The 26,957-nt window shown below is 44.6% G+C and overlaps 1 protein-coding gene across 1 annotated transcript in view; it reads left to right on the top strand.

The window, feature by feature from the left end:
• LOC137535975 (pulmonary surfactant-associated protein A-like) overlaps positions 1-26,957 on the top strand; it is a 213,906-nt gene that overhangs the window by 2,676 nt on the left and 184,273 nt on the right. The window contains exons 2-3 of the mRNA XM_068257878.1: positions 21,855-21,947; positions 22,125-22,190. Coding sequence (XP_068113979.1) covers positions 21,855-21,947; positions 22,125-22,190 — 159 coding nt within the window. The remainder of the gene's footprint in view (positions 1-21,854; positions 21,948-22,124; positions 22,191-26,957) is intronic.

Raw genomic sequence — 26,957 nt, 5'->3', positions numbered from 1 at the left:
GCATCAATAATTTGCATTGAAATAAAATAAATCTGATTGACTGTGGCACCACCCCTTTTCTGAATTTGAACCCCAATCACCCAATGGCCAACTGTACCAGGTACAGGTGTTTAACAGTGCAAGAATGGCATCAATTAAATATTCCCCTTAAAGATTAATAGGTGGATTTTGATTGGCTTTTGTAGGCTCCACCCAATTTTCTGAATATTAATCTCAGTCACCCAGTGACCAACTGTGCACATTTTGAGAACCCTACCATTAATAGTGTAAGAATTGCTGCAGTTTACATTTTCTCAGTGAAATTTGTATTTGTCTCCGCCTACTGATGACCCAGCATTGCCCGATTATGTATTTGGCTGGTGTTGGCTGCGCCCACTTTTCCTAACCCTAACACACAATTAATCAATTACTCAATGACCAAGATTGTGAGCTTTGTGGTCTTTGGCATCAATAACCTGCATTAAATTGAAACAAATCAGATTGGCTGTTTGGGGCTCAACCCCCTTATATAAATTTAAACCCCAGTCACGCAATGATCAACTGTACCAGGTTTGAGGCTTGTGCCATTAACAGTGCAAGAATGGCAGCAATTAAAGAGACTCCGTAACAAAAATTGCATCCTGTTTTTTATCATCCTACAAGTTCCAAAAGCTATTCTAATGTGTTCTAGCTTACTGCAGCACTTTCTGCTATCACAGTCTCTGTAATAAATCAATGTATCTTTCCCTTGTCAGACTTGTCAGCCTGTGTCTGGAAGGCTGCCAAGTTCTTCAGTGTTGTGGTTCTGCTATGAATTCCACCTTCCAGGCCCCTCTATTCACACTGCCTGTGTATTATTTAGATTAGAGCAGCTTCTCTCTTCTCTCTTATCTTTCACAAGCTGGATAAATCGTCCTCTGAGCTGGCTGGGCTTTCACATACTGAAGAATTACAGACAAGGGCAAAGCTGTTTGCAGGAGAAAAAAGAGCAGCCTGAAACTTCAGTGCATGAGAACTGCAGGGAGAAAGAAACACACAAATGATCTCCTGAGATTCAAAAGGAAGGCTGTATACAGCCTGCTTGTGTATGGTTGTATTTTCTATGTGTGGACATACAGTACATCAACCTACTTCCTGTTTTGGTGGCCATTTTGTTTGTTTATAAACAAACTTTTTAAAACTGTTTTTAACCACTTTTAATGCGGCGGGGAGCAGCGAAATTGTGACAGAGGGTAATAGGAGATGTCCCCTAACGCACTGGTATGTTTACTTTTGTGCGATTTTAACAATACAGATTCTCTTTAAATATTCCCCTGAAAAATCAATAGGTAATTTTTGATTGTTTTTTGTAGGCTCCACGCACTTTTCTGAATATTAACCCCAGTCACCTAGTAACCAACTGTGCAAAGTTTGAGAACCCTACCATTAACAGTGTAAGAATGGCTGCTGTTTACATTTTCCCAGTAAAATTTGTATTTGTCTCCGCCCACTTATGACCCTGCATTGCCCGCTTATGTATTTGGCTGGTGTTGGCTGTACCTACTTTCCTAACCCTAACACACAATTAATCAATTACTCAATTACCAAGTTTGTGAGCTTTGCGGTGTTTGGCAACAATAATTTGCATTGTAAAGAAACAAATCTGATTGGCTATTTGTGGCTCCACCCCCTTTATGAAATTGAACCCCAGTCACCCAATGATCAACTATACCAGGTTTGAGGCTTGTGCCATTAACAGTGCAAGAATGGCAGAAATGTAAATATTCCCCTTGAAAATCAATAGGTGAACCACTTTTCTGAATAATAATTCTAGTCACCCAACGACCAACTGTGCAAAGTTTGAGAACCCTACCATTAACAGTGTAAGAAAAACAAAAGTTTGCTTTCTTAAAACAGAAAGAATTTGCAATAATTCAGGTTGGAGTGAGCTTGAGATGTCTCCCAGTGAATCACTGCTGAATATATGTAAATTAACCATTGTTCCCCTTCAGAAGCTAAACACACCTCCAGAACTGCTGGAATGCAATGATTTGTCCGCTTGTTAATTTGTACAGAGCCATAATAATCCAACAGACTGTTTTGGATTTTTTTTTTTAAGCCTTTCAGATTAAAATCACTTAAAAACCAGCCCTCACGTGGATCTCTCCATCAGGTTGGCAGCGATCTTGCCCTTCCTTCACTGTTCAATCATCATGCCGGCTTTTATTAAGTCTGTTCTTTATCAATAAAAAGAAAACAAAATATTTTAGAGCAATGAGCTCCACTCCTTTTGCTTCCACAATTCTTGCGCCTTCTCTTCTCCAACACCTTTTTTTTTCGCCAGGTACACCACATACAATCTTGCTAAGAAAATATTGCACACTGCCAGGGGCGCCTCTAGCCATGTTGTCACTCCAGGCGAGAAAATCTGTGGTGCCCCCCCCCCCATGGCGCCCTTCCATGAAAATAATCATAATGCGGCAGCGTTTCATCAGAAAATTCGCAATGCGGGCTGTGTTTCACCAGAAAATACACGTAATGTAAGGCTGCAGAAGTGAGCTTATGGGCTGTGGGCCTGTGAACTGATGCAGAGTCTATTTGACGCCGCAAGCCTGTTCACCATCTGGGGACACAACATCTGGCGGGGGTCCTCCCTACACAGCACTCATGCCTGGTTGGCCTGGCACCCTCTACAATGGGTCAGAAGGAGCCACAAAGGGGGACAGAAGGAGTCACAGGGGGACTAAAGGAGGCACATGGGGACAGAAGGAGGCACATGGGGACAGAGGAAGATGCAGGGGACAGAGGTGGCACATGGGGATTGAAGAGGCACATGGAGACAGAAGGAGGCACAAAGGGAAACAGAAGGAGGCACAGGAAGACAGAAGGAGGCAGAGTGGGACTAAAGGAGGAACAGGGGGGCAGAGGTAGCACAAGGGGACAAATAAAGGCAAATGGGACATAAGGAGGCACAAAGGGCACAGAAGGAGGCAGAGATGGCACAAATGAGGAAAGAAGGATGCACAAAGCACAGAGGTGTCAGCTGCCTGCAACTTACGCTAAGTAGATTCAGCAGAAGCAAGTAATAGAACAGCCACAGGGGTGTGGCTTAATTTGGGGGTGGGGCTTAATTCTGCAACATGGCGCCCCCCAGGACCAATGGCACTCCAGGCAATGGTCTGTACTGCCTATGCCTAGAGGCGCCCCTGCACACTGCTTCCAGTGACAACTCCTCCTTCTGGAATACTATTAAGTTTCTTGCATCCCACAAAACTTCCTTAAGTACAGAGAACACAATCCACCCCTTCCTATCCTTCTCCTTTGCACCCAGTGACACTCCACCCATCACCATTGAAAGAGATGTGACCCTAACCTCCACCACCACCAAAAATTTCCTCAACTTCCTCCGAAAACCCTTTGCAAAATCACAATCCCAAAACACGTGGTCCACATCCTCTTCCCCTCCACACCCTTCTCTTGGGCACCTTCCTGAGGGAGTCATACCCCTCAATTTGCAAAAAACCCTAGTAGGGAGCGCTGACACCAGAGCCATCCAGACAACATCTTTTTGCCTGTTTGTTATTCCTTTAATACTCATTATTTTCCATACTGTCTCCGCTTGTGCACTTGTCATTCCTTTTATATAACATATTATATCATTTCTTGTGATCCATTTTTTTATATTCTGCTTGTTTATGTCTGTTATGGCTGCTCCTGCCATATTGAAATTGTCCAGAATTTCTTTAACTTTTTGGTAGCATGATGTAGTAGTGAATGCAACAGGCTTGCTTAAATCCTTAGCGACCCATCCCAACCTGTTCCACAACCATCCTCCCAAGTACCTCACAAAATCCTTCACCCTCCCCTCTGACTCCAACACTCTACGGACAGACACCAGATAGTGCAGAGACAGAAAAGAAGCAACATCAGGGAAGTCCCAACCACCCAAAGACACACCCTTGTGAACCGTCACCCGAGCCACCCTCTCCATCTTTGAACCTCAGAAGAAAACAAACAACATTCTCTGCACCTCTTGCATCCATCTTTTGCCAGGAGGCAAGACCAAACAAAAATACAACAACAACGGCAATATCACAGCTTTCACCACCAACACTTTCCCTGAAAAAGACAACTTCCGCAACCTCCACAAGTTCAACTTTCTTACAACTTTCCCTTTCACTTCATCCAAAGTCTTTCTACCTTTCATCTCTGCATCAAACACCACACCCAACACCTTGATCTCCTGACTCACCGGCACTTTCTCCACATTCAAAGGTACAGGCCTCCCAAAGGAAACCAGTTGGGACTTCTCCCAATTCACAGCCATTCCAGACATTCCACAAAACACCTTCACATGCAAATTCACCCTGTCAATATCAGCCTGTGACACACCCACAAACGACACATCATCCATATAAGCCAAATACTTCACCTGCTCTCCACCACCACCTGGCACAACAAACCCTTTCACCACTTTATCCCGCTGGACATACCTCAGCAAAGGCTCCACCACACAAATAAAAGCCATAGGCAACAGCGGACACCCCTGCCTGACTCCGGACAAAACGGGGAATGACCTGGACAAAACCCCATTTACCAAGACATGGCTCGAAATTCCAGTGTAAAAACATCTAATAACTTTCAGGAGACAATCAGGGACCCCTAATTTTGCCATCACCCTGAACAGGATGGAGTGTGATACTCTATCAAATGCCTTTTCCAAATCGATACCCTCAATGACCATCGGCACTTTATTTTCCTGTGAAAAATTAATCATGTCCCTTAATAAAACCAGGTTATCGGCGCTTCTTCGACCGGGCACCGCACAGGTCTGCCCCTCTCCAATCATAGATGCTATCACACTCCTTAACCTGTTTGCGACCAATTTCGCCACTATCCACATTCAACAGCGAAATCGGCCTCCAGTTTTTTTTATCAATTTTTCGTCTCCTTTCATATGAATCAGGGTGATGACTCCCTCCCGCATTGATGGGGACAACCGCCCAGAAGAAAAAACCTCCTGGACCACCTCCACCACTTCCCCACCAATGATAGGCCAGGCCCACCTAAAAAACTCCACTGGGAGCCCGTCCTTCCCTGGAGTCTTGCCTGTTTGCATGGCACCCACTGCCGCCCATACCTCCTCCGTGGCCACCGACTCTTTCAACTGCTGTACCTCCAACGGATCCAAACACTCCTCCAACACCTCATCACAATACTCTTCCATTCTCCACCTGTGACACAGCATTCCCTCCTCCATACAAATCCACATAAAACCTCCGCACCTCTTCCATCACCTCGGAACCAACCACTTCCCTTTCATCCACCACCACTGACTCTAATACATCTCTACTGGACACCACCTTCTTAAAGAAGAAACGGGAGCAAGACTCCCCCTCTTCCAAATCCCTCACTTTCGCCTGAAACACAATCCTCTTCCCACGCTCCGTCAACATTCTCTTCATTCGCTGTCTTGCCTCCTCCAACTCTTCCTCCACCTCATACCCCCATTCCTTCATCTTCACCAAATACTGCAACCTTACTTTCCAACTTTCTTCCTCCTCTTTCTGCAAACACCTCTTCTCATACGCTAGATTCCTGAAAAAGCCAGAAATCCTCCTCTTCACCCAATCCCACCATTCCAACAAATCCACAAAACCTCTCTTCCTGCGCACCCATCCTGCATATTCCACCCTAAATCTTTCAAGTACATCCACATCCTCCAACAACTCCACATTCAACTACCAGACTCCCTTCCCAAACACCACTCTCTCCGACACTTCCAGGGAACAAAGAATGGCTCTGTGATCAGAAAAAGTGACCTGGTGATAAGAGACAGCAGAAACCAACACATACCTAGAAAGTAAAAAGTAATCTATGCGTGACTTAACCGTGCCCGAATCCGAAAAGTAAGTATATTCCTTGTCCCTACTGCCTGCCGCCAAAGCTGCATTCTGCAGTCCAAAATCTGTCACAATCTGGTTGAGGATCCTACTAGTGGAGTCCAGCTTGGTCTCTCCTGACCCCACTCGATCCCCAACCGATCTTATACAGTTCAGATCGCCGGCCACAATGGTCTTAATGCGGCCTGGCAGATTGAACTTAAGCACTTCCAAGAACTCCGCCCTCTCTTTTTTGTCTGCAGGAGCGTAACAGTTAAAAAGACGGTACTGGGAGCCACAAAAATCAAAATTCACAACCATCAATCTCCCAGGAATGATGACAGCATGTGACAAAACCTTAATGCTAGGATTATTAAACAGCACGCCAATGCCCTCATTCCTACTCTGGCAGGCAGGGGACCAGATGGCATTGCCCCCTGCCCATTCCCCAGAGCCAGGTACCGTCTTCAATATACACTCCTGCAGAGAAAAAATATCCGCCCTAAAATTTGCGAGGTCCTGCAGGACTGCAGCCCGGCGGTATGAGGAGCCGATCCCCCTCACATTTACAGACAGCAGGGACAGCACCATCACCAAAAGACACCACGTGAAAAGCAACCTACACTCAGCCATCTTCATTTCTTAGGTGCTCTGGGACTCTTCCGTACACCCACAGTGGTGGGCTCCTGCTTTGTCTTTCTATTCCTCTTCTTTCTTTGTTTTTTTGATTCTGCTGTGTTGCAGTCCTCCGGACCAGAATCCCCAGCAGTACTCGGTCCCGGTGCCTCCGGGTTAACTCTCCTAGCTGGCCTAGTGTTTTTCCAGCTAGTAGGCACAGGAGACTGGGTCACATCCACCTTTAATTCACCCTCAGAAGTGTTACTGATGATCCTCATTTTTGTTACACGGGTGTCATCACTTTCAGACTCAGTCACAGCTTCTTTCCTCTCTTGATAAGGTGGTAGATAATCACTATCATTCTCCTCTATCTCCACCTCTTTTTCACCGTCCACCTTCCCAGGGTCTGTCAGGTCCATTTCAAACTCCTCCTCCTCATTTGCATTAACTCCACCTCCCTCCTCTGAGATCATGACTGACATGCTGGCTGATTTCCCTCCTTTTTTTGAACTTGGGGAGTCGTTATTTTTGGAGGGAGATGAGGCAGTCCCTTGCTGGGATCTCCTCACCGCATTGTCAGCTTTTGGGCTTTTACTGGATGCAGGGCTGGGGTTTACTGACAAACTTTTAAGTTTCTTCTGTGAGAGAGCAGAAGAAGGGGCGGGCTTAGGAATCTCTGGCGGTTCAGCTGACTGCACAGCTGTTTCCCCGCCTGCATTCCTGTTATTCTCGCTGACTGAGCCAGGATCAGCAGCTGTGGCACTACTGCTCCCAGCGGACCTGCGGCTACTAGCCTCCATGGCGGGCCACTGGGAGTCTCTGCAGGGTTCAGGCACATCTGCCTGGCTTTCTGGGACCAAGGGGGCGGCTTCTGTACTGGTGGCAGGGGTCAGGGAAGCCTCAGAACGCTCTCCACTGTCGCGCTGCGGGCCCCGCTCAGCAGAAACTGAGCAAGTGACGTCACCGGCGTCAGGGGAATCCCGATCAGCTGGAGAGCTTTGCACTGCTTCGGGGAGCCTCTCTGGGGGGGGGGGGTTTCAGCCACAATATCACTTCCTTCAGCCCCAGCCTCTCTCACCACAGCGGGGGGACACGGGACAACACCAGGTACACATACATCAGCCTCTCCAGCCTTGCTCCCTGCCACGTCAGCAGCAGCCTTCTTACAGGCAGGAGCACCAGCGTTCTGCTCAGCGGGGGGACACACTGCAGAAGGAGGCACAGCATCCTCTTCACCCCCACTCCCCACAGCTTCATCATCATCATCCTCATCCACATGCTCAGCAAGTTTCCTTTTCTTGACATGCTGCAGCTTTGGCATCTCAGCCTGCTCAGCCTGCAGCATCTGGGAGTCAGTGACCTCTTCAGCAGAGGGGACAGGGGGTTCACAGTAGCGGTTGGACCCGTTTGAGCAGTACCAGTGCCCTCTCCAGCTACCTCAGAAAGGGGAGCTTCGGCATCAGCCTCAGCATCCCGGGGCTCCACACGGGTAGCCAGTGACCACCTCCTGCCCCTGCCATAGGAGCTAGCAGCAGCAGCATAGGTATATATGCGGGTGTTCCCCCGCTTTTCACATTCTTTGGCCAAGTTACATAGTTACATAGTTATTTTGGTTGAAAAAAGCCATACGTCCATCGAGTTCAACCAGTACAAAGTACAACTCCAGCCCGTCCCCCACATACCCCTGTTGATCCAGAGGAAGGCGAAAAAACCCCCACAAGGCATGGTCCAATTAGCCCCAAAAGGGAAAAATTCCTTCCTGACTCCAGATGGCAATCAGATAAAATCCCCGGATCAACATCATTAGGCATTACCTAGTAATTGTAGCCATGGATGTCTTTCAACTCAAGGAAAGCATCTAAGCCCCCTTTAAATGCAGGTATAGAGTTTGCCATAACGACTTCCTGTGGCAATGCATTCCACATCTTAATCACTCTTACTGTAAAGAACCCTTTCCTAAATAAATGGCTAAAACGTTTTTCCTCCATGCGCAGATCATGTCCTCTAGTTCTTTGAGAAGGCCTAGGGACAAAAAGCTCATCCGCCAAGCTATTATATTGCCCTCTGATGTATTTATACATGTTAATTAGATCTCCTCTAAGGCGTCTTTTCTCTAGACTAAATAAACCCAGTTTATCTAGCCTTTCTTGGTAAGCGAGACCTTCCATTCAACGTATCAATTTTGTAGCTCGTCTCTGCACCTGCTCTAAAACTGCAATATCTTTTTTGTAATGTGGTGCCCAGAACTGAATTCCATATTCCAGATGTGGCCTTACTAGAGAGTTAAACAGGGGCAATATTATGCTAGCATCTCGAGTTTTTATTTCCCTTTTAATGCATCCCAAAATGTTGTTAGCTTTAGCTGCAGCGGCTTGGCATTGAGTACGATTATTTAACTTGTTGTCGATGAGTACTCCTAAGTCCTTCTCCAAGTTTGATGTTCCCAACTGTATCCCATTTATTTTGTATGGTGCTAGACCATTGGTACAACCAAAATGCATGACTTTACATTTGTCAATATTAAATTTCATCTGCCATGTATGTGCCCATATAGCCATCCTATCCAGATCCTGTTGCAATATGACACTATCTTCCTGAGAGTTGATGATTCTGCACAATTTTGTATCATCTGCAAAAATAGCAACATTGCTCACTACTGCATCTACTAGGTCATTAATAAATAAATTGAAGAGCACTGGTCCCAGTACAGACCCCTGTGGGACCCCACTGCTAACAGTCTCCCATTTTGAGTCCATTGACCACAACTCTTTGTTTTCTGTCCATTAGCCAGTTCCCTATCCATGCACACAAACTCTTCCCCAGTCCTTGCATCCTCAACTTTTGCACCAGACTTCTGTGGGGAACAGTGTCGAAGGCCTTTGCAAAGTCCAAGTATATTACATCTACAGCATTCCCAATATCCATATTAGCATTCACTACCTCATAAAAGCTGAGCATGTTAGTCAAACAGGACCTGTCTTTAGTAAACCCATGTTGATGCTGAGAAATAAGATTATTTTCTACTATGAAGTCATATAGTATCTCTTAGTAACCCCTCAAATAGTTTGCATACAACTGATGTTAAGCTTACAGGTCTATAATTTCCTGGATCAGATTTTTTGCCCTTCTTAAATAATGGGAAAACGTGGGCTGTACGCCAATCCACTGGGACTCTGCTAGTTGCAAGAGAGTCACAAAAGATAAGATAAAGGGGCTTAGCTATAACTGAACTTAATTCTCTTAGGACCCGAGGATGCATGCCATCCGGGCCAGGTGCCTTGTCTATTTTTAATTTATTTAGTCTTGCCTTTACTTCTTCCTGCGTTAAGTATTTAATATTACAGTTAGAAGATTGAGACTCTTCTGCCTCTGTAATTTGCAACAGTGCTGTTTCCTTTGTGAAGACAGAAGCAAAGAAAGCATTTAATAACTCTGCCTTACCTTGGTCATCCACCATTGAGTTCCCACCCTCATCCTTTAGGATTCCTATACAGTCAACCTTTCTTTTTTTAGAGTTGATGTACTTGTAAAACTTTTTTGGGTTAGATTTGATATCCCTAGCGATTTGATTTTCAGCTTCGATCTTTGCCAGCCTAATTTCTTTTTTACAATTTTTATTGCACTCCTTATAATTGCTTAGTGCAGCCTCAGTCCCCTCCTGTTTTAGGACCTTATAGGCATTCTTTTTCCTCTTCATTTTATCCCTAACCTTTCTATTCATCCATAGAGGCCTTTTTTTTATTCCTAGACATTTTATTTCCATATGGGATATACATACTACAATATTGATTGAGAATACGTTTAAAAGCTTGCCATTTCCCTTCAGTGTCCTTCCCTTGTAGTACATTATCCCAGTTCACCAAACTTAGTGCCTGCCTAATTTGATTGAACTTTGCTTTTCTAAAATTCATAGTTTTAGTGGTCCCGCTGCCCCGTGGCCTATCAGTCACCAGATCAAACGTTATCATGTTGTGATCACTATTTCCCAAATGTTCTTGAACCTGCACATCTGATACATTATCTGGTCTATTAGAAATGATCAGATCCAGTAACGCATTCCCCCTAGTTGGTTCCGTTACCATTTGAGTCAAGTAACTGTCCTGTAGTGCTGCCAGAAATCTGCTGCTTTTACCAGAATGGGTAGCCTCAATACCCCAGTCAATGTCTGGAAAGTTGAAGTCGCCCATAATTATGACCTCATTTTTACTTGCAGCTTTTTCAATCTGCTGTAGTAATCGCAGTTCTGCAGCTTCATTAATAAGAGGTGGTCTGTAGCATACCCCAATAAGCAATTGACAACTTTTATTTCCACCATGAATATTTACCCAAACGGACTCCTCATCTTCGCAATCTTCTTCCATCTCATCGCTGAGGACAGCTGTAAAAGAATTCTTAACAAAGAGACAAACCCCACCACCTTTTTTCCCTGTTCTATCCCTCCTAAACACATTGTATCCTTTTAAATTAGCTATCCAGTCATGGCTTTCATCCATCCATGTCTCGGTTATTCCCACAATGTCATAGCCTTTGTCATTCAGAATGAACTCTAGTTTGTCTATTTTATTTGCAAGGCTCCGAGCATTGGTTACCATGCACTTTATATTTTTACCAACACATTTACCAATTTTGTTTACACGAAATGGGCTACTTGAAGTTTTACCAACCTCCTTAATCTTTACACTGTCCCCACCCCCCTCTCCACCCCCCCATAATGTTAGGCTCCCACTGTCTTTTTACCTTATCTTGACTACATATTGAGACGTTATCCTCCCGCCTCCCCCCAGATCCTAGTTTAAAATCTCCTCCAACCGTTTAGCCATCTTCTCCCCCAATGCAGCTGCACCCTCCCCATTAAGGTGCAGCCCGTCCCTGCTGTAGAACCTGTAGCCGACTGCAAAGTCTGCCCAGTTCTCCAGGAACCCAAACCCTTCCTTCCTACACCAATTTCTCAGCCACTTATTTAACTCCCTAAGCTCCCTCTGTCTCTCAGATGTAGCGCGTGGCACTGGCAGTATTTCAGAGAACACCACCTTGGAGGTCCTTGCTTTAAGTTTATCTCCAAGTACCTGAAAATCATTTTTGAGGACCTTCCATCTCCCACTAACTTTGTCATTGGTGCCAATGTGTACCATGACAGCTGGGTCTTCCCCAGCTCCACCCAATAATCTGTCAATTCTTTTCCACTACATGCCGAACCCGAGCACCCGGGAGGCAACAGACTGTACGGCATTCACGGTTTCTTCGACAGATTACCCTATCTGTGCGCCTAATAATTGAATCCCCTACCACCAGTACCTGTCTAGCCTTAGCTGCACTCCTATTCCCTTTCTTGTTACAGCAGTCTGCCCCTTGGTTGCTAAGGAGCACATCCTGCTGCAGCATTGCTACTCCTGAATCATCCTCCCCAATATTACGCAAACAAGCATACTTATTAGTGAGGGACAACTCGGGACTAGCCTCCCTGCCACTTTTTCCCCTACCCCTAACTGTGACCCAACTAGTGGCTACCTCTGCTTCTTGCTCCGACTTTACTCCACCCACCTCATCTTCACCGATTCCATCCAGTGTCTGGATCGTGAGATCCAAGCTCATCTCCATGTTGTGTATGCGTGGCCCGCTAGACCACACAAGTCACACACCTTCACCTTTTTTACACTTGGAGCCTGGGTGAACCGACTCCTTACAGTGCCTGCACCTCTCCTCAGAGTTGCAGCTGCCAGCACCGTGCCCAAAACTATAACACTTCCGGCAGTAGAGCGGCTGCCCAGTGTAAGTGATATAGCCTCTCTCACCGGCAATGGAAAAGACAGGGGGTGGGTGAACCACATCATGCCAGCTCCCTTCCTGCTTCTTGAACTCCACATTAAATCTCATCTTGCTCCTATAAACACCGATGTGATTATAGATCTTCTCTGCCCAACTCACATCTCTGAAGTATCTCTGCAGAAACAATCTCACAACATCAGGCTCCACAAACGGGTTATACATGTGAACGTACACTTGTCTTGCTTTTTCATTAAACAGCGGTGTAACTGACTCCAGCCACTTAACAAAATCCTCTCTGCTCTCTCTATAGTCTGCCAGAACCCTTAAAGCCTCTTCCTCACTATACATTGTGACATCATATGCTCTTTGTGCAGGAAAATCCTGAATCGCAAACAAATTATTCTTTGTCATCTTCAACCCCTCCACCAGTACCTTGTCAATAAACGCCTTCGGTCTCTTACTCCTCCATTCCGCCTTCACGATGAAGCGTATTGAATTACGCAGCTTTGGCATACCTCCTCCACTTGATGCAGCCGCCATCCTCTCCTCGTTTATCGAGGGCCCCCACAAGGAGGACCCTCAGAATACCTTCCGTGCAAGGCCAAGTAAAGTAACTCCACCTAATCTTTGCCAAAAGTCCTAGAAGCCACAGACTGTTTTGGATTGTTTGATCCTCATCAGTGCATGGCATAGATTAATTTGGCTCTATGCAGTAGGGCTTGTAACACCGAGAGGTACAGACTAATCAGCGAGCTCATGGTGACCCAGAACTCATTGGAGTGTGTAAGGGACTACAATGGTCCTAAAAGCCCCCTTACTAAGATGTTAAGAAAAACAAAAGTTTGCTTTCTTAAAACAGAAAGAATTTGCGATAATTCAGGTTGGGGAGTTCAGCTCCATAGAATAGACTGTGTAGGTATGGCTCTCATACTACATGGAAGGGGGTAAAATTGGTCTGTGATCCTTCATTTTCAAAAGACTATGGTCTGATGTGTGTATGAGCCTTTAGAAGCTAAACACACCTCCAGTGTAACAGTGTAAGAATGGCTGCAGTTTACATTTTCCAGTGAAATTTGTATTTGTCTCTTTTTGGTTATGGGAATAAAAAGTATTCTATACTTTATTCCAGCTAATGTACTATGTGTGTGCCAAATTTCATTAAAATCCGTTCAGCTATTTTTGCGTGATCAAGTAACAAACATCCAAACATCCAAACATCCGAACTTTCCCATTTATTATATTAGTAGCATTATCGCCTTGCTGAAAGAATTTTGTTGATATGGTAAGGGGTTAAAGATTCTAGCAATGTGTGTTTATTATCTTTGCTTCTCTTGACTGATAAAGATACTAATAATGCTAATTGTAAACAGTGGTTTGCCCCTCTCAGCAGCTTGTAAAGTGGATGCAGCCTGGAGTGAATCACCACAAGCAGGCAGCCAGGCAACCAGTCTGAGTGTAAACACAGACTAGTGTTAAGCCTCATCTACACGGGTAGATGAGGCTCCGATCCGGCGGCTCGATTAGCCGCCGGATCGCCTCTTCCGCGTCCCCACGCGTGCCCGCCGCGTCCCCGCTCGCCGCGCGTGCACCGGATTCGATTCCCCGCTCGTCCCCGCCGGCGCCGCTTATCTTCTGCTCGATTCCCTGCCATTGTCCCCTCGCAGGGAACGAGCAGGGAATCGGCGGTGGGGAGATCCGTCCTGTCGGATCTTATAAATCAAGCCGCATTAGCGGCTCGATTGATAAGCCACATCGCCGCCTCATCTACGCGTGTAGATGAGGCTTTATAGCTAGTTATATTCCAGCAATATTACAGCTCATTTAGTTACCTGTTACCACCTCAGATCAGCCTATTTCTCCTCATGTCTCCTGCATGGTGTGAGTGACACAGTGAAATATATTTGTGAGCGTTGTGAGAAATGAATTTTTAAGCAGAAATAGAGGGAGAGAGACCTGGGTGAATAAATAAAGTGCCCCTGGCACTAGTGGTAATGTGTACACTAATATAGAGTATTAAAAAAAAAGTCGTTTTAATCGATAGTATTCCTTTAAGTACAGTATTTAGAGCAAAAAAGAAGTATCAGCAGCACCGCTAAAGTGAAAAAGATAGCTCTTTTATTTGTGCAATAATATCACATAACAAAAATAGAGCTGAAGGCAACTACAGCCCGCTGTTTCGAAGCAACATGCTTCTTCTTCAAGTTGCAAGCTCAAAATGATAAACAGTGCTTTCCACCCTCAGACCATCACCTTCTCACCTTCAACCTCCTCACGGAAGGCACCTCCAAACTACCCGCCCACACACCTGGTCGATGGCAGCGAGACCTACGCAAGCTCAACCCTAGCATCCTTGCTGACCCCCTCCATGCCCTCTCCTCCACTCTCCCCACCCTAACCTGTCCTAATCTTGTTGCAGCTCAGTATCGCCAAACTCTCTCATCAGCCCTAGAGAAAGCTGCTCCACCAATATTTTGCCGCAACCGACCCCCTAACCCCCAGCCCTGGCGCACTACCCATACTCGCAACCTCCAGAGGGAAACACGCGCCACTGAACGGAAATGGAGGAAATCTAGACTTAACCAGGATTTCCTACAGTACAAGACCAACCTGCTGCAGTTCCACACTGCCCTTGCTCATGCAAAGCAGGAATACTTTACCAAGCTCATCGGAGCACAAGCTTCCAACCCCTGGTGTCTCTTTGCCACTTTCAACTCCCTGCTTAAACCCACCCCCCCACCCTCCGTTTCCTCCCTCTCTGCCACAGATTTAGCCACCCACTTCACCAACAAAATTGTCTCTATCCGCCAGGAAATATCCAATCTCAAATCTTCACCTCCCACCCCCTCCCAACCAGCTCCTCCTCCACCCTATCCTCCCCTCACATCCTTCACTCCTACTACCACCGAGGAAGTCATCCACCTACTGCAGACTTCCCATACCACTTCTTCCCCCCTTGACCCCATCCCTTCTGATTTACTCCAGCCTCACTTCACGGAATTGGCCCCAGTCCTCACTACCCTGTTCAACCTCTCCCTATCCACAGGCACCTTCCCCTCAGACTTCAAGCAGGCCACTGTACTACCCCTGCTCAAGAAACCCTCCCTCGACCCCTCGCTACCCTACAACTACCGTCCTATCTCCCTCCTCCCCTTTGCCTCAAAACTCCTTGAGCATCTGGTTGACAAACGCCTGACCCAGTTCCTCAATGCCATCTCACTGCTAGACCCACTGCAATCTGGATTTCGGCCTGCCCACTCAACCAAAACTGCTCTCACCAAAGTGGTCAATGACCTTGCCTTAGCTAAAGCTGAAGGTAAATACTCCATTCTCCTCCTTCTTGACCTTTCAGCAGCTTTTGACACAGTAGATCATCCCCTACTCCTCCAGTCCCTCCAGTCCATGGGCATTCACGATCTTGCCCTGTCCTGGCTTTCATCCTACCTCTCCAACCGCTCCTTCACGACCACCTTCAATGAGTCCTCATCCACCCCCAACCACCTCTCGGTGGGAGTCCCCCAAGGTTCGGTCCTTGGCCCCCTACTGTTCACCCTATACACATCCTCCATTGGCAAGGTTATCTCCTCCATGGGTTTTAACTATCATCTGTATGCAGATGACACCCAGATATACCTCCACACCCCTGACATATCCACCACTACCATGGACAAGGTCTCCTCCTGTCTATCAGCCATCTCCTCCTGGATGTCCGCTAGGTTCCTGAAACTAAACCTAGACAAAACGGAATTTATGATCTTCCCACCCCGGACATCCATAAACCTCCCAGATGTGCATGTCACTGTTAACCACACTACCATTCACCCTACCTCTCAAGCCCGCTGTCTGGGTGTCACCCTGGACTCCGCACTCTCCTTCACTCCCCACATCCAAAACCTCACAAAGTCCTGCAACTTCCACCTTCGTAACATCTGTAAGATTCGCCCTTTCCTGACCTCTGCCACCACCAAACTCCTCATCCATGCCCTCATAATTTCCCGCCTTGACTACTGCAATGCCCTGCTGTCTGGTCTCCCTATGACCCGAACAGCCCCACTGCAGTCCATCATGAATGCAGCAGCCAGAATTATCCACTGCTCCCATCGCTCCACCATGGCGGACCCCCTCCTTGAATCCCTCCACTGGCTTCCTATCCAGTCCAGAATCAGATTCAAGATACTGTGTCTGACCTACAAATCTGTCCACAAAACCTGTCCAACCTACATTTCCGATCTTACTCAGAGGTACACACCTAGCCGCTCACTCCGCTCTTCCAATGAACTTCGCCTAACCGCCCCCCGCATCACCCAGTCCCATGCACGCCTCCAGGACTTCTCAAGAGCTGCTCCAACACTATGGAACTCCCTACCTCCACCCATTAGGGCAGCCCCCTCCTTCAACATCTTCAAGAAAGCCCTCAAAACTCACCTTTTCACTGTGGCTTACTACCCCTCACAAGTGCTCTAAACCCACAGCTGAACTCTGGTCTCCTACCTCTCGTGTCCCTACCTCTCCCTTTAGATTGTAAGCCTTTGGGCAGGGTCCTCCTCCTTTTGTGTCCAACCTAATCATGCACCTCCATTACTGTGAACCCATGCTAGGCATCTGAGTGAACCTAACTTGCCTAATCTCCATGCTCCATCCAGTGACTGACTAAGCATTACCTTGTACTCATACTGTGCTGCATGATCTGATCTTTCTTGTATTCAGGTATTGTCATTTTGCTGTATGTCACCCCTAAATATTGTATGTATCCCTATTTATTGTCCAGCGCTGCGTAATATGTTGGCGCTTTATAAATACAACAAATAAATAAATAAATAAACATACCTCCTTTTATATGGCTACACATTCAAATGTTAACCAATCCACAAATAGGACTTGAGAAGTGACCAATCAGAGCAGATCAAAAAGCAGAGGACCTGATAGGGAACTTCAGTACACAGGAAGTACATTCCACAAGTGACATAACTGTCAAGCAACACCCACACAGAAAAAACGGCTGCTAAACCACACCCAGTAAAAAAAAATATGAAAGTAACGCAGAAAACCATATGCATGACATGTCATGCATATGGTTACGCGTCTGAATACAATTTATGCGTACATTTTTACGCGTCACGTGACTTTTTACGCGTACACGGCAGTTCCCCATCAGGTCCGTTTTTTCCTACTGGGTGTGGTTTAGCAGCCGTTTTTTTCTGTTGGAGTGTTGCTTGACAGTGATGTCACTTGTGGGATGTACTTCCTGTGTACTGAAGTTCCCCATCAGGTCCTCTGCTTTTTGATCTGCTCTGATTGGTCACTTCTCAAGTCCTATTTGTGCATTGGTTAACATTTGAATGTGTAGCCATATAAAAGGAGGTATGTGAGAACTGTTTATCATTATGAGCTTGCAACTTGAAGAAGAAGCATGTCGCTTCGAAAAACCGGGCTGTAGTTGCCTTCAGCTCTATTTTTGTTATGTGATTTTATTGCACAAATAAAAGAGCTATCTTTTTCACTTTAGCGGTGCTGCTGATACTTTTTTTTTTGCTATTTTTGAACTTGACGAGCAACAAGTTCTAATCAGCTATAGCACGCTGGTCTCTAATTAGAGTGCTGGGTCAAACAACTTTTAGTATTTAGAGCAAATAACATTTTTAATGTAGAGTGGGAAAAAGTTATAAGCCAAGTTTTATTGCTATCCCTCAGATCTTTAGAATTCACTTTAAAGCTATTGAGGTACACAAAGGTCCAAGGGGACAGGAAATGAGGAAAAAGCTACATCATGGGAACGCAGACAGCAGTAAAAGCCCCAGTGAGACTATGCTGTCTTTTTATACTATTTAAAACCTAAAATATATATACACTAGAAATAAGCCTTATTATAACATCTATCGACAAAAAAAATAAATGTATTTCTAATAATTTATGAGGTACAGACACACCTGTGTTTAGCTTTTAAGGGTAACAATGGTTAATTTGCATATATTCAGCAGTGATGCACTGGGAGACATCTCAAGCTCACTCCAACCTGAATTATTGCAAATTCTTTCTGTTTTAAGAAAGAAAACTTTTGTTTTTCTTAATAATTTATGGAAAGCCTAAAGAAAACGTTTAGAACTTGGCATCACTTTGCAGGGAGCACTTACAATGGACCTAAACTCTTGCACAGGACAGAAGGAAAACATAGAAAAATGCACCCTGTACGTATTTAAAGAGTTTAACCTGTTTAATTCCCTCTCACTTGTGTCTAATCACAAGTTGTAATTTGAGCTCTCCCCTGTGTCACATGACTGCCATAGCAGAGATGGCAGATAAGCTCATTTAAAAGCACAAGATGTTAACAATATGTCTGCTTCCATGAATCAGTAGAAACAGTGCAGATTTATTTTAGGATTTGTATCAGCTGTAACAAAAAAAAGTTTGTTGTTTAAAGGATATTATGCTGTTGCGTATCATTTAGAGCAGTGCTGGGCCGAAATTACGCATGAGCGTAATTACGCATCGTAATTCAATGTAAATTTACGCGTAAGCGTTACGCGTAACTTACGGTCTTACGCGTAATTATTTACGCGTAAGACCGTAAGTGGTATCGTATTTACACTGTCTACCGTAATTGCTAGGCATGCGTAATTTTACGAACACTTACGCGTAATTTTACGCGTAATTACTTACGTAAAATCTCCCATTTTCTAAGAGTAGCCAATCAGTCAACATCCTAAGCAACCAATAGTATCTTCTCCCGCCCTTCAGTATAAGCGTACGTTTTGACGCATACGAATAATATGTACGCAATAACTGTCACATTGATGGCTATTGCGTACATATCGTCCGCATGCGTAAAAAAATACGCATTAATGGGTATTATGGCACTACGCGTAACATCGTAGTGTAAGCACCTACATTACGGTATCCTTACGCGTAATTGCGTAAGTTTACGCGTAATTACAGTGATGTACCGTAGATAACTTCCTGCGCCGTAACCGTAATTGCGTAATGCGTAATAGCGTAAAATTACGCGTAATGATCCGTAAGCGTAGATTTTTCCATTACGAGCAGCACTGATTTAGAGCAGTGAAGACATTTTGAGTTCAGGTTAAGGGATTAAGCCTTATAGTGTTCACTGTATGAAGTGAGTTATTGTGGTGTTCCTGCAGTCTACTCACAATTGCTGATAAGAGCTAATTAGACACTTTGACCTGTGAAAAATGAACACAGAAACACAGCAGTGGATTTTTTTTAGCAACTATATGTGGAATAAAGACTTTTCATTGTGTACTATGCCAGAGTTTGGTTCTATTTTAAACATTTAAACACACTCACAGTCACAGAAATATAACTACTACTTCTCAATAATATACTTAAAGTGAGCGCAAGGTGAAAATAAATTGATGATATTAATAATTGTGTCTATCCTCCTATTTTTATTTTATATTTAAACATTTACAAAGTCAATTTCATATTTTATTGGCTCAATGACAGTATGTTAAGAGCCCCAGAACTCATATACATGGACTATTAACATTTTTATCTATCCCTCTTATTGCTTTCTGGAAAATGTTTTGTGGCTTTAATTCCTTATCATTGAGGGTTAGATATAATCCGACAAGCGTCCAACAAGACAGAAACTTTCACTTGCATGTCTGAGGCGCAAAAAAACCCTGCATAGTTCATTGGCTTTCCCCAAAATTGGCCCTAGACTACAATGGACATGGTAGGGATAAGATTGTGAGTCCCTCATAGGGATAGTTAGTGACAAGACTATATACTCTGTAAAGCAATGCAGAAGATGTTAGCACTACATAGATACTAAATAATAATAATAATAATAATAGTGATAATAATAATAAAGTAAGTACTGGTCCTAGCTTCACTTAAGGGGCCCATACACTGGTCAATTTTAGCCATCGATCGATCGATTGATCAGAAATCGATTCTTTCAAAACAGCAAATCGATTAATTTGCAGCCAATTTCAATCGATTTCGATCGATTTGATCTCTCTGACAGGGTGGCAGCAGATCAATGGCCCATAGAGTTGGTGCAATAATGCATTTAGATCGATTTTCAATAGATTGCCAATAGATTTCATTCTGAAATCTATTGGAAATCTGTTCCTAGTGTGTGGCACACATCAGATAGATTGCTGTCAGATATCTGACAGAAATCTGTCTGATGGTCGAATCTGCTGCAAATCTATAAGTGTATGGCCACCTTTAGTTTCTATACAGCTTGCTCTGTCATCAAGCATGATAAAGGTTGTCTTATGAGGCCAGGCACTGTTTCTTTTACTGTTCACAAGCAGTGAGACTTACATTGCTGCCTCTAGAAAGTTTGTTGCAGTTTATTGTCTTCATGTCTAAATGCAAACTGTAGTTTATTTGAAGAAATGATAGATAGATAGCAGGGAGCTAAGGTTCTTCCTTGGGGCATGCTGGGAGTTGTGGTGCCTCAATGGGAGTCCCGTGGGAGGTAGAAGGTCAGCAAATGTTATGGAGGGACTGTCAAACAATCTGGCAGCAAGCCAGCCTGCCCAACAGAAAGCCAGACTAGCCAGCACAGAAGCCAGGTAACGCTGCCTAGTTATTTGTAAGTGGCACTACCTGTTTATGTGATATACTGCATTTTTTTTGTATAAATGTTGTTCTTCCAACATTTTGCTGGGTAGGCCTACTCCACCCACTGTTAAGTTCATGTAAATTTGGCTCCACCCAAGACCACACTTACATTTTAGTGCATGGTCACACCCATTTTTCGTCTGGCGTGCCCAAAAGTGCCCTGAAACTCCTAGGATCCTAGCAACACCCCTGCCAAGTACAATAGTAGGCAATGTTCTGCAGCATGGGCATAGCAATCACCCCTGCGACACCTGCCATCGCAGGGAGGCCCAGAGGCAGGAGCATGTGCAATTTTTGTCCTACTTTCAGATGCTGCTTCACAACAGAACACTCTATTCTGCCATTCACCAGCTCCTGATCACGGGACCCGCATGGTGTTTGGGGACCAAAGAGAGATATATTACCTGCCCACGCCCTGCACACAGATTTCCAATAGATCATTGCAGCATGAAACCAATTGGAAATCATCCTAGTGCCACTGCCTCCACCTGCTCCCCCCCCTGCCCCCACATGTAATGTGCCCCCCTCCTCCAGGCCCGTGGTGAGTATTGCAGGCTCACATGTCACAACTCCTCCCCTCCTTCTGTGTTCGCCCTCTTTTTGAGTTGCCTATAAAAAAGAAAAAGAAAAAAAAAAAGAAAAGACACAGGAGGAGATGAGGAGCGTCTTTTGATAATTGGGAAATCGAAAGCCATTACCACTGCACTACCAATGGAGCCTGTTCAATAACATTTTTTCAGCTTGCTGGATTAATCATTTGATGGACTCAGCCAGTAATTAATCAAAATGATCATACATTGGCCATGTGCATTCGATCTCTGCCAGATTTGATCATTTTGATCGATTCAGTTAGATATTTATGCCGAAAGTTGAGTATTGTATGGGCACTCTTAGTCTTGAACTGTAGCCGTCAATACCAAAAAGTCCTAATTATGATTATTCTAAGATTAAAATGTAATACCATTTCTCTTTCCAGTGAGTTAATTATTTACTATTATTTACTAAGATATACTTCTTTACTTTGCTTTCATACAGAGCGAATGAAAAAAATTGGAGTAAAAAAAAGCGGTATTGGTAAAGATGTGCAAGCACCATCTAAAACAGAAACCAAGGCAAAACTGCTTAAAGGTAAAGGTAGTAAAATTATGCCAAATATATACTGGTCTTTTAATCGTGTTAATTGCATGCTTTTTGTAATACGTGTTATTTGTTACTGTGCTCTAGATGTTTTTTAATATTTCAAATTGCACAATGATAATAGCTTCAAAGTTATGAAAAAAAAAATCTGTATTTTTTTTTCCTCAGATGTTCCTGGAAAAGTTGATGTTGAACTGGCAAATATAAAACAGAGGATTCAAATTATAGAATCAAGTAAGTGTGCCAACTATAAAGTAACCTGCTCACATCACACAACTGTTACAGACTCTGTGTTCCTTTGATGGCACAAAACTCAACAGACACACACAAACCACCAAACCCAGTATAAACTTTGACTCGTCAGATCACAATTCTAGAAATATCTACAACACTAAATGAACTCTTGTAAGCTTAGACAGCTATTTCTCTACAGAATTGTCACAGAAATGTGACATTTATTAAAACTCCAATTACACAAAAAAAAAAAAAAGTAAAATCAAGAGACAAAACTCACACAGCTAGTTGCTCCAATTGGGATCTAGAAATGGGCATAAATGATGTGTTCCATAGAAAGGGCACAAACTACCATTAAAGGCCAGATTTATAATTTTTCCACCTGAAGGCCAACTTTCTTGAAGCTCCCCTACATGTGCTACAGACTTCTTCCTCTTCCATATGTAACATCAGTGTACAGTAGCCCCTGTTTTTTATGTACAGCTCCTTTGGGCAGTAGCTCCCTTTTCCATGTGCAACTCCCCATTTCAGCATCCCTTTTCCATTTGCAGCCTTTCTATTCATATGTAGCATCCTCTCATCCTTGTCTAGCCACTTACCTTTTCAGCAACCACCCTAGGTCTAGGCATCTGTGGCTTCTCATTAAAATATGGCCCTGCTACTATCCACACACAATTTTGCCTTTAAGCTTCTTACGTTGTTGTTGTTGTTTTTTTAACAATATTTTTTCCCTCATTGATCCTGGAGTCTATGTGCTTAATTCTTCCATGTCGAAATGTCACTTCTGGTCCAGGCATAGAAACAGCCAATGTTAAAATATTAATGTAAACCATTTCTAGCCACCAAGGTTGGAAATAGATGGTATAGTGCAGCATAGTCTATCACAGAAATAAAACAGAAAAATGTGTATCTTCTTGCGTCATTTTAGCCAACTTCTAGTTAGTTGGTTGGAATAGTATAGGCAATAGAAACTAACCCCTACTTCCATTTCAATTTAGAGAATTTTGAATAATAAATGAAAACTGAATACTTTAAATCATATTAAAAGCATATAAATAAGAAAGAACGTTTGAATGATGGTCCGACCTGATTCTATGTGACATAACATTCATGCCCAAGTACCAGGGGCTTTGCTAGCCTCAAAGATCAGTGGCACATGCCCTGGCCTGATCTATTCCTCCAGGCAGAGTAGAGGCACCCAGCATGGCGCCACACAGTACCCAGTATGCTCCACAGCATATAAAAGCATATAAATAAGAAAGAATGTTTGAATGATGGTCCGACCTGATTCTATGTGACATAACATTCATGCCCAAGTACCAGGGGCTTTGCTAGCCTCAAAGATCAGTGGCACATGCCCTGGCCTGATCTATTCCTCCAGGCAGAGTAGAGGCACCCAGCATGGCGCCACACATTACCCAGTATGCTCCACAGAGGCACCCAGCATGGTACTACACAATATCCAGCATAGCACCAAGCATGGCATTACATAACCCAGCGTGCCCCATAGAGGCACCATAGCACCCAGCATGACACCATAACACCCAGCATGGAACCACTGCACACAGCAATGGGGGGTATAGTAAGTGCTATGGTGCCTCTATGGGGCATGCTGGGTGCTGTAGTGCCATGCTGAGTGCTGTGGTGCCTTTATGGGGGCATGCATGGAGCTATGGTTCTTACTTGGGGCATGCTGGGAGTTGTGGTGCCTCAATGAGAGTCCCGTGGGAGCATGGGAGAGGGTCCACTAGAAGGTCAGCAAATGTTATGAGGGGACCGTCAAACAACCTGGCAGCAAGCCAGCCTGCCCAACAGAAAGCCAGACCAGCTAGCGCAGAAGCCAGGTAAATCTGCCTAGTTATGTTTAAGTGGCACTACCCATTTATGTAATATACTGCATTTTTTTTTGTATAAATGTTTTTCTTCCAACATTTTTTGGGTAGGCCTACTCCGCCCACTGTTAAGTTCATGTAAATTTGGCTCCACCCATGACCACACTCACATTTTAGTGCATGGCCACACCCATTTTTCGTCTGGCATGCCCAAAAGTGCCCTGAATCTCCTAGGATCCTAGCAACGCCCCTGCCAAGTACAATAGTAGGCAATGTTCTGCAGCATGTTCTGCAGCAATCACCCCTCCCTCGCAGGGAGGCCCAGAGGCTTTGGGGGCCTCTCCTCCTCCCTTTCCCCAACCGCAAGTGCAGCCAATTAGAAAAAAAACCTCTGTTCACTCACAAAAAAACTGTGTGCAGGAGCATGTACAATTTTTTTCCTACTTCCAGAGGCTGCTTCACAGCAGAACACTCTATGCTGCCATTCTCCGACTCCTGATCATGTGATCCGCATGGTGTTTGGGGACCAAGGCGGCCCCATGCCATCATTTTTGCAGAGGGGCCCTATTAAGTCTAGTTACGCCCTGTTCTTCAGTTCATTATTTCAGCCTGATCAACTTCTATATTGCTCATCCTAGGTGAATTTGGGAATATTATTTTGTATGTTTAAAAATAAGGGATGTCTGTGCTTTGAAAAAGCAAATTCTTTTAAATTGTGATGCTGAAAAAAATTGAGAATTCCCTAAAATTGCATGGCAACACAATCAGTTGGAATTCAATAAGCCCAGATTCTTTACTAAATGGACTCATAGTAAAACTACAACTTAAATACTATCATACTGTAGCTAGTTGTCTTATAATGGAAAAGTAGGATTCACTGGAGGAGACCTTAAAGCGGACCCAAACCAAACATTTTTTTTTAATTAAAAATATTTAGTTGCACCACTCTGACACATACAAAGATAAATAAACACTCCTTCAAACCTATGAGCATTTCAGTGCATGCTTTTCACCCTTCTCTTTTAATAACCAGGGTTATACAGGTGGCAGCCATTAGCAATTCCTCCATTGCTGGACACCACAGTTTGCCGGATTTTGTCCGGCAATTTAAAAGGAAGGGAGGGGTTCCTACAATAAATGTAAAATATTTTATATTTGTCATCATGCAACCAAAAAAAGGCTGCTATTTATTATTATAATTTAGAAAATAGATTTTATTTCTGAAATCTTGTATTTTTAATTTGGGTCCACTTTAAGAGAAGGGAGCAACAAAGGCTAAGATAGATTATTTGAATTCATGAAACCATAGATATAATCATGCAAGAATTAAAAGAAGCAAAAACTGACAGACAGGCATGGCAAGCTGTAACGATTGTGGAACTTTCTCCGTGATCAGCGCACAACGCGTGCGCTGATACGGCAGAAATCCTCCACAAGCGTATAATTGCAGGCACCCAGCAAAAGGTGCTACGCACCCGTAGAGGGAAATTCCTGTCAGCAGATGGCGCTGGGGAGTGCAGAGGAACCAATCCTCTGTACCTCCACAAATGCCAGACAGGAATTGTACGAAGCGCAGAACGCAATTGCAAGAGAGGCGATTGCGAATGAGAACGAGCAATGGGACAGGTTGTATGTGTGTGCGCCAACCTAGTCGCCACCCCGCGACAGTGCACACACAACAGCAGATAAGAAGTAGGAACGCGATCGCGAGAGGTGCGATCGCCAGACGTGACACAAGGCAGATCAGAACAGAATACGAGGTTAGCAAAGGCACAGCAAATAATACAATGAGAATAACAAGGAAAATAACAAACGCTAACTGAGCGCGAACACCGCACTCATTCGCAACAGTGCACGCGTTCGTGCGCGGTCTCCACGTGATAAGCACAATAGAGACAAGCATGCCTAACTAACCAAGACAAGACAGACACCACACAAACGCGCTTGCTACACGTTTGCCTTACCGCAGGCACCAGCAAGCGCACGCAAACAGACAGACAACGAGAATCAATCAAACAGGAACCACTGCTCTTACCGTCAGAGCCAGTGCGAACCAGGTATCAGAAAGACCCACTGCTCTTGCTGTCAGAGTAGTGTGATCCAAGCACACGACAAACAGAAGGAGTAACCAGCAGCGACCGCAGCCGAGGTTAGCTCCAAGATCCAGACCAGAGGAATCCACTGCCACTAACGCTAGGGCAAGTGCGATTCAGACAGACAGAACAGAAGGATCCACAGCACTAGCGAAAGTGACTAGCGCGATCCAGGAAGACAGAACAGAAGGATCCACAGCACTAGCGCAGGATGCCAGTGCGATCCAGGTACAGAGTAGCAGGACAGAAGGATCCACAGCACTAGCGCAGGATGCTAGTACGATCCAGGGAGGCAGAACAGAAGGATCCACAGCACTAGCGCAGGATGCTAGTACGATCCAGGGAGGCAGAACAGAAGGATCCACAGCACTAGCGAAAAGAGGCTAGCACGATCCAGGGAAACAGATCAGAAGGGGCTACCAGCAACAACCGCTGTTGCGGTTAGCACCCAGACACACAGAACGATTTCCTGTCGCAGGGACAGGACAATCGCAACAGACAAACAAAACAGATAAACAATCCTAACTGCACTAGGGAAACCTGCCTAGTGCAAGTTCCAGGAATAACTCTAAGCTGATCAAACAAAGAGCATGGCTGACACCCCTCCAGGAGTGTTACACAGGACTAAATCCTTATGACCAGCCAAGCATTGTGGGAAACACATAGTACTTATAGAGCAAGCCCACAATGGATGTGACTAGGCAATTTGCATGATAAACGTATGCAAATTCTTCTGCAGCAAGCTGCAGAACTGACAAAAGGTCAGAATGCAGAATGCAGACCTGAACAGTAGTCAAAAAGGCAGCTGAGCAGATTCTCACACAAGCGTAACCTTTTTTTTG

Source organism: Hyperolius riggenbachi, chromosome 10, assembly GCF_040937935.1.
Source record: "Hyperolius riggenbachi isolate aHypRig1 chromosome 10, aHypRig1.pri, whole genome shotgun sequence".
Classification (NCBI taxonomy): Eukaryota; Metazoa; Chordata; class Amphibia; order Anura; family Hyperoliidae; genus Hyperolius; species Hyperolius riggenbachi.
The sequence above is the reverse complement of the archived record's forward strand: the minus strand, read 5'-3'. Positions and strand labels throughout refer to the sequence as shown.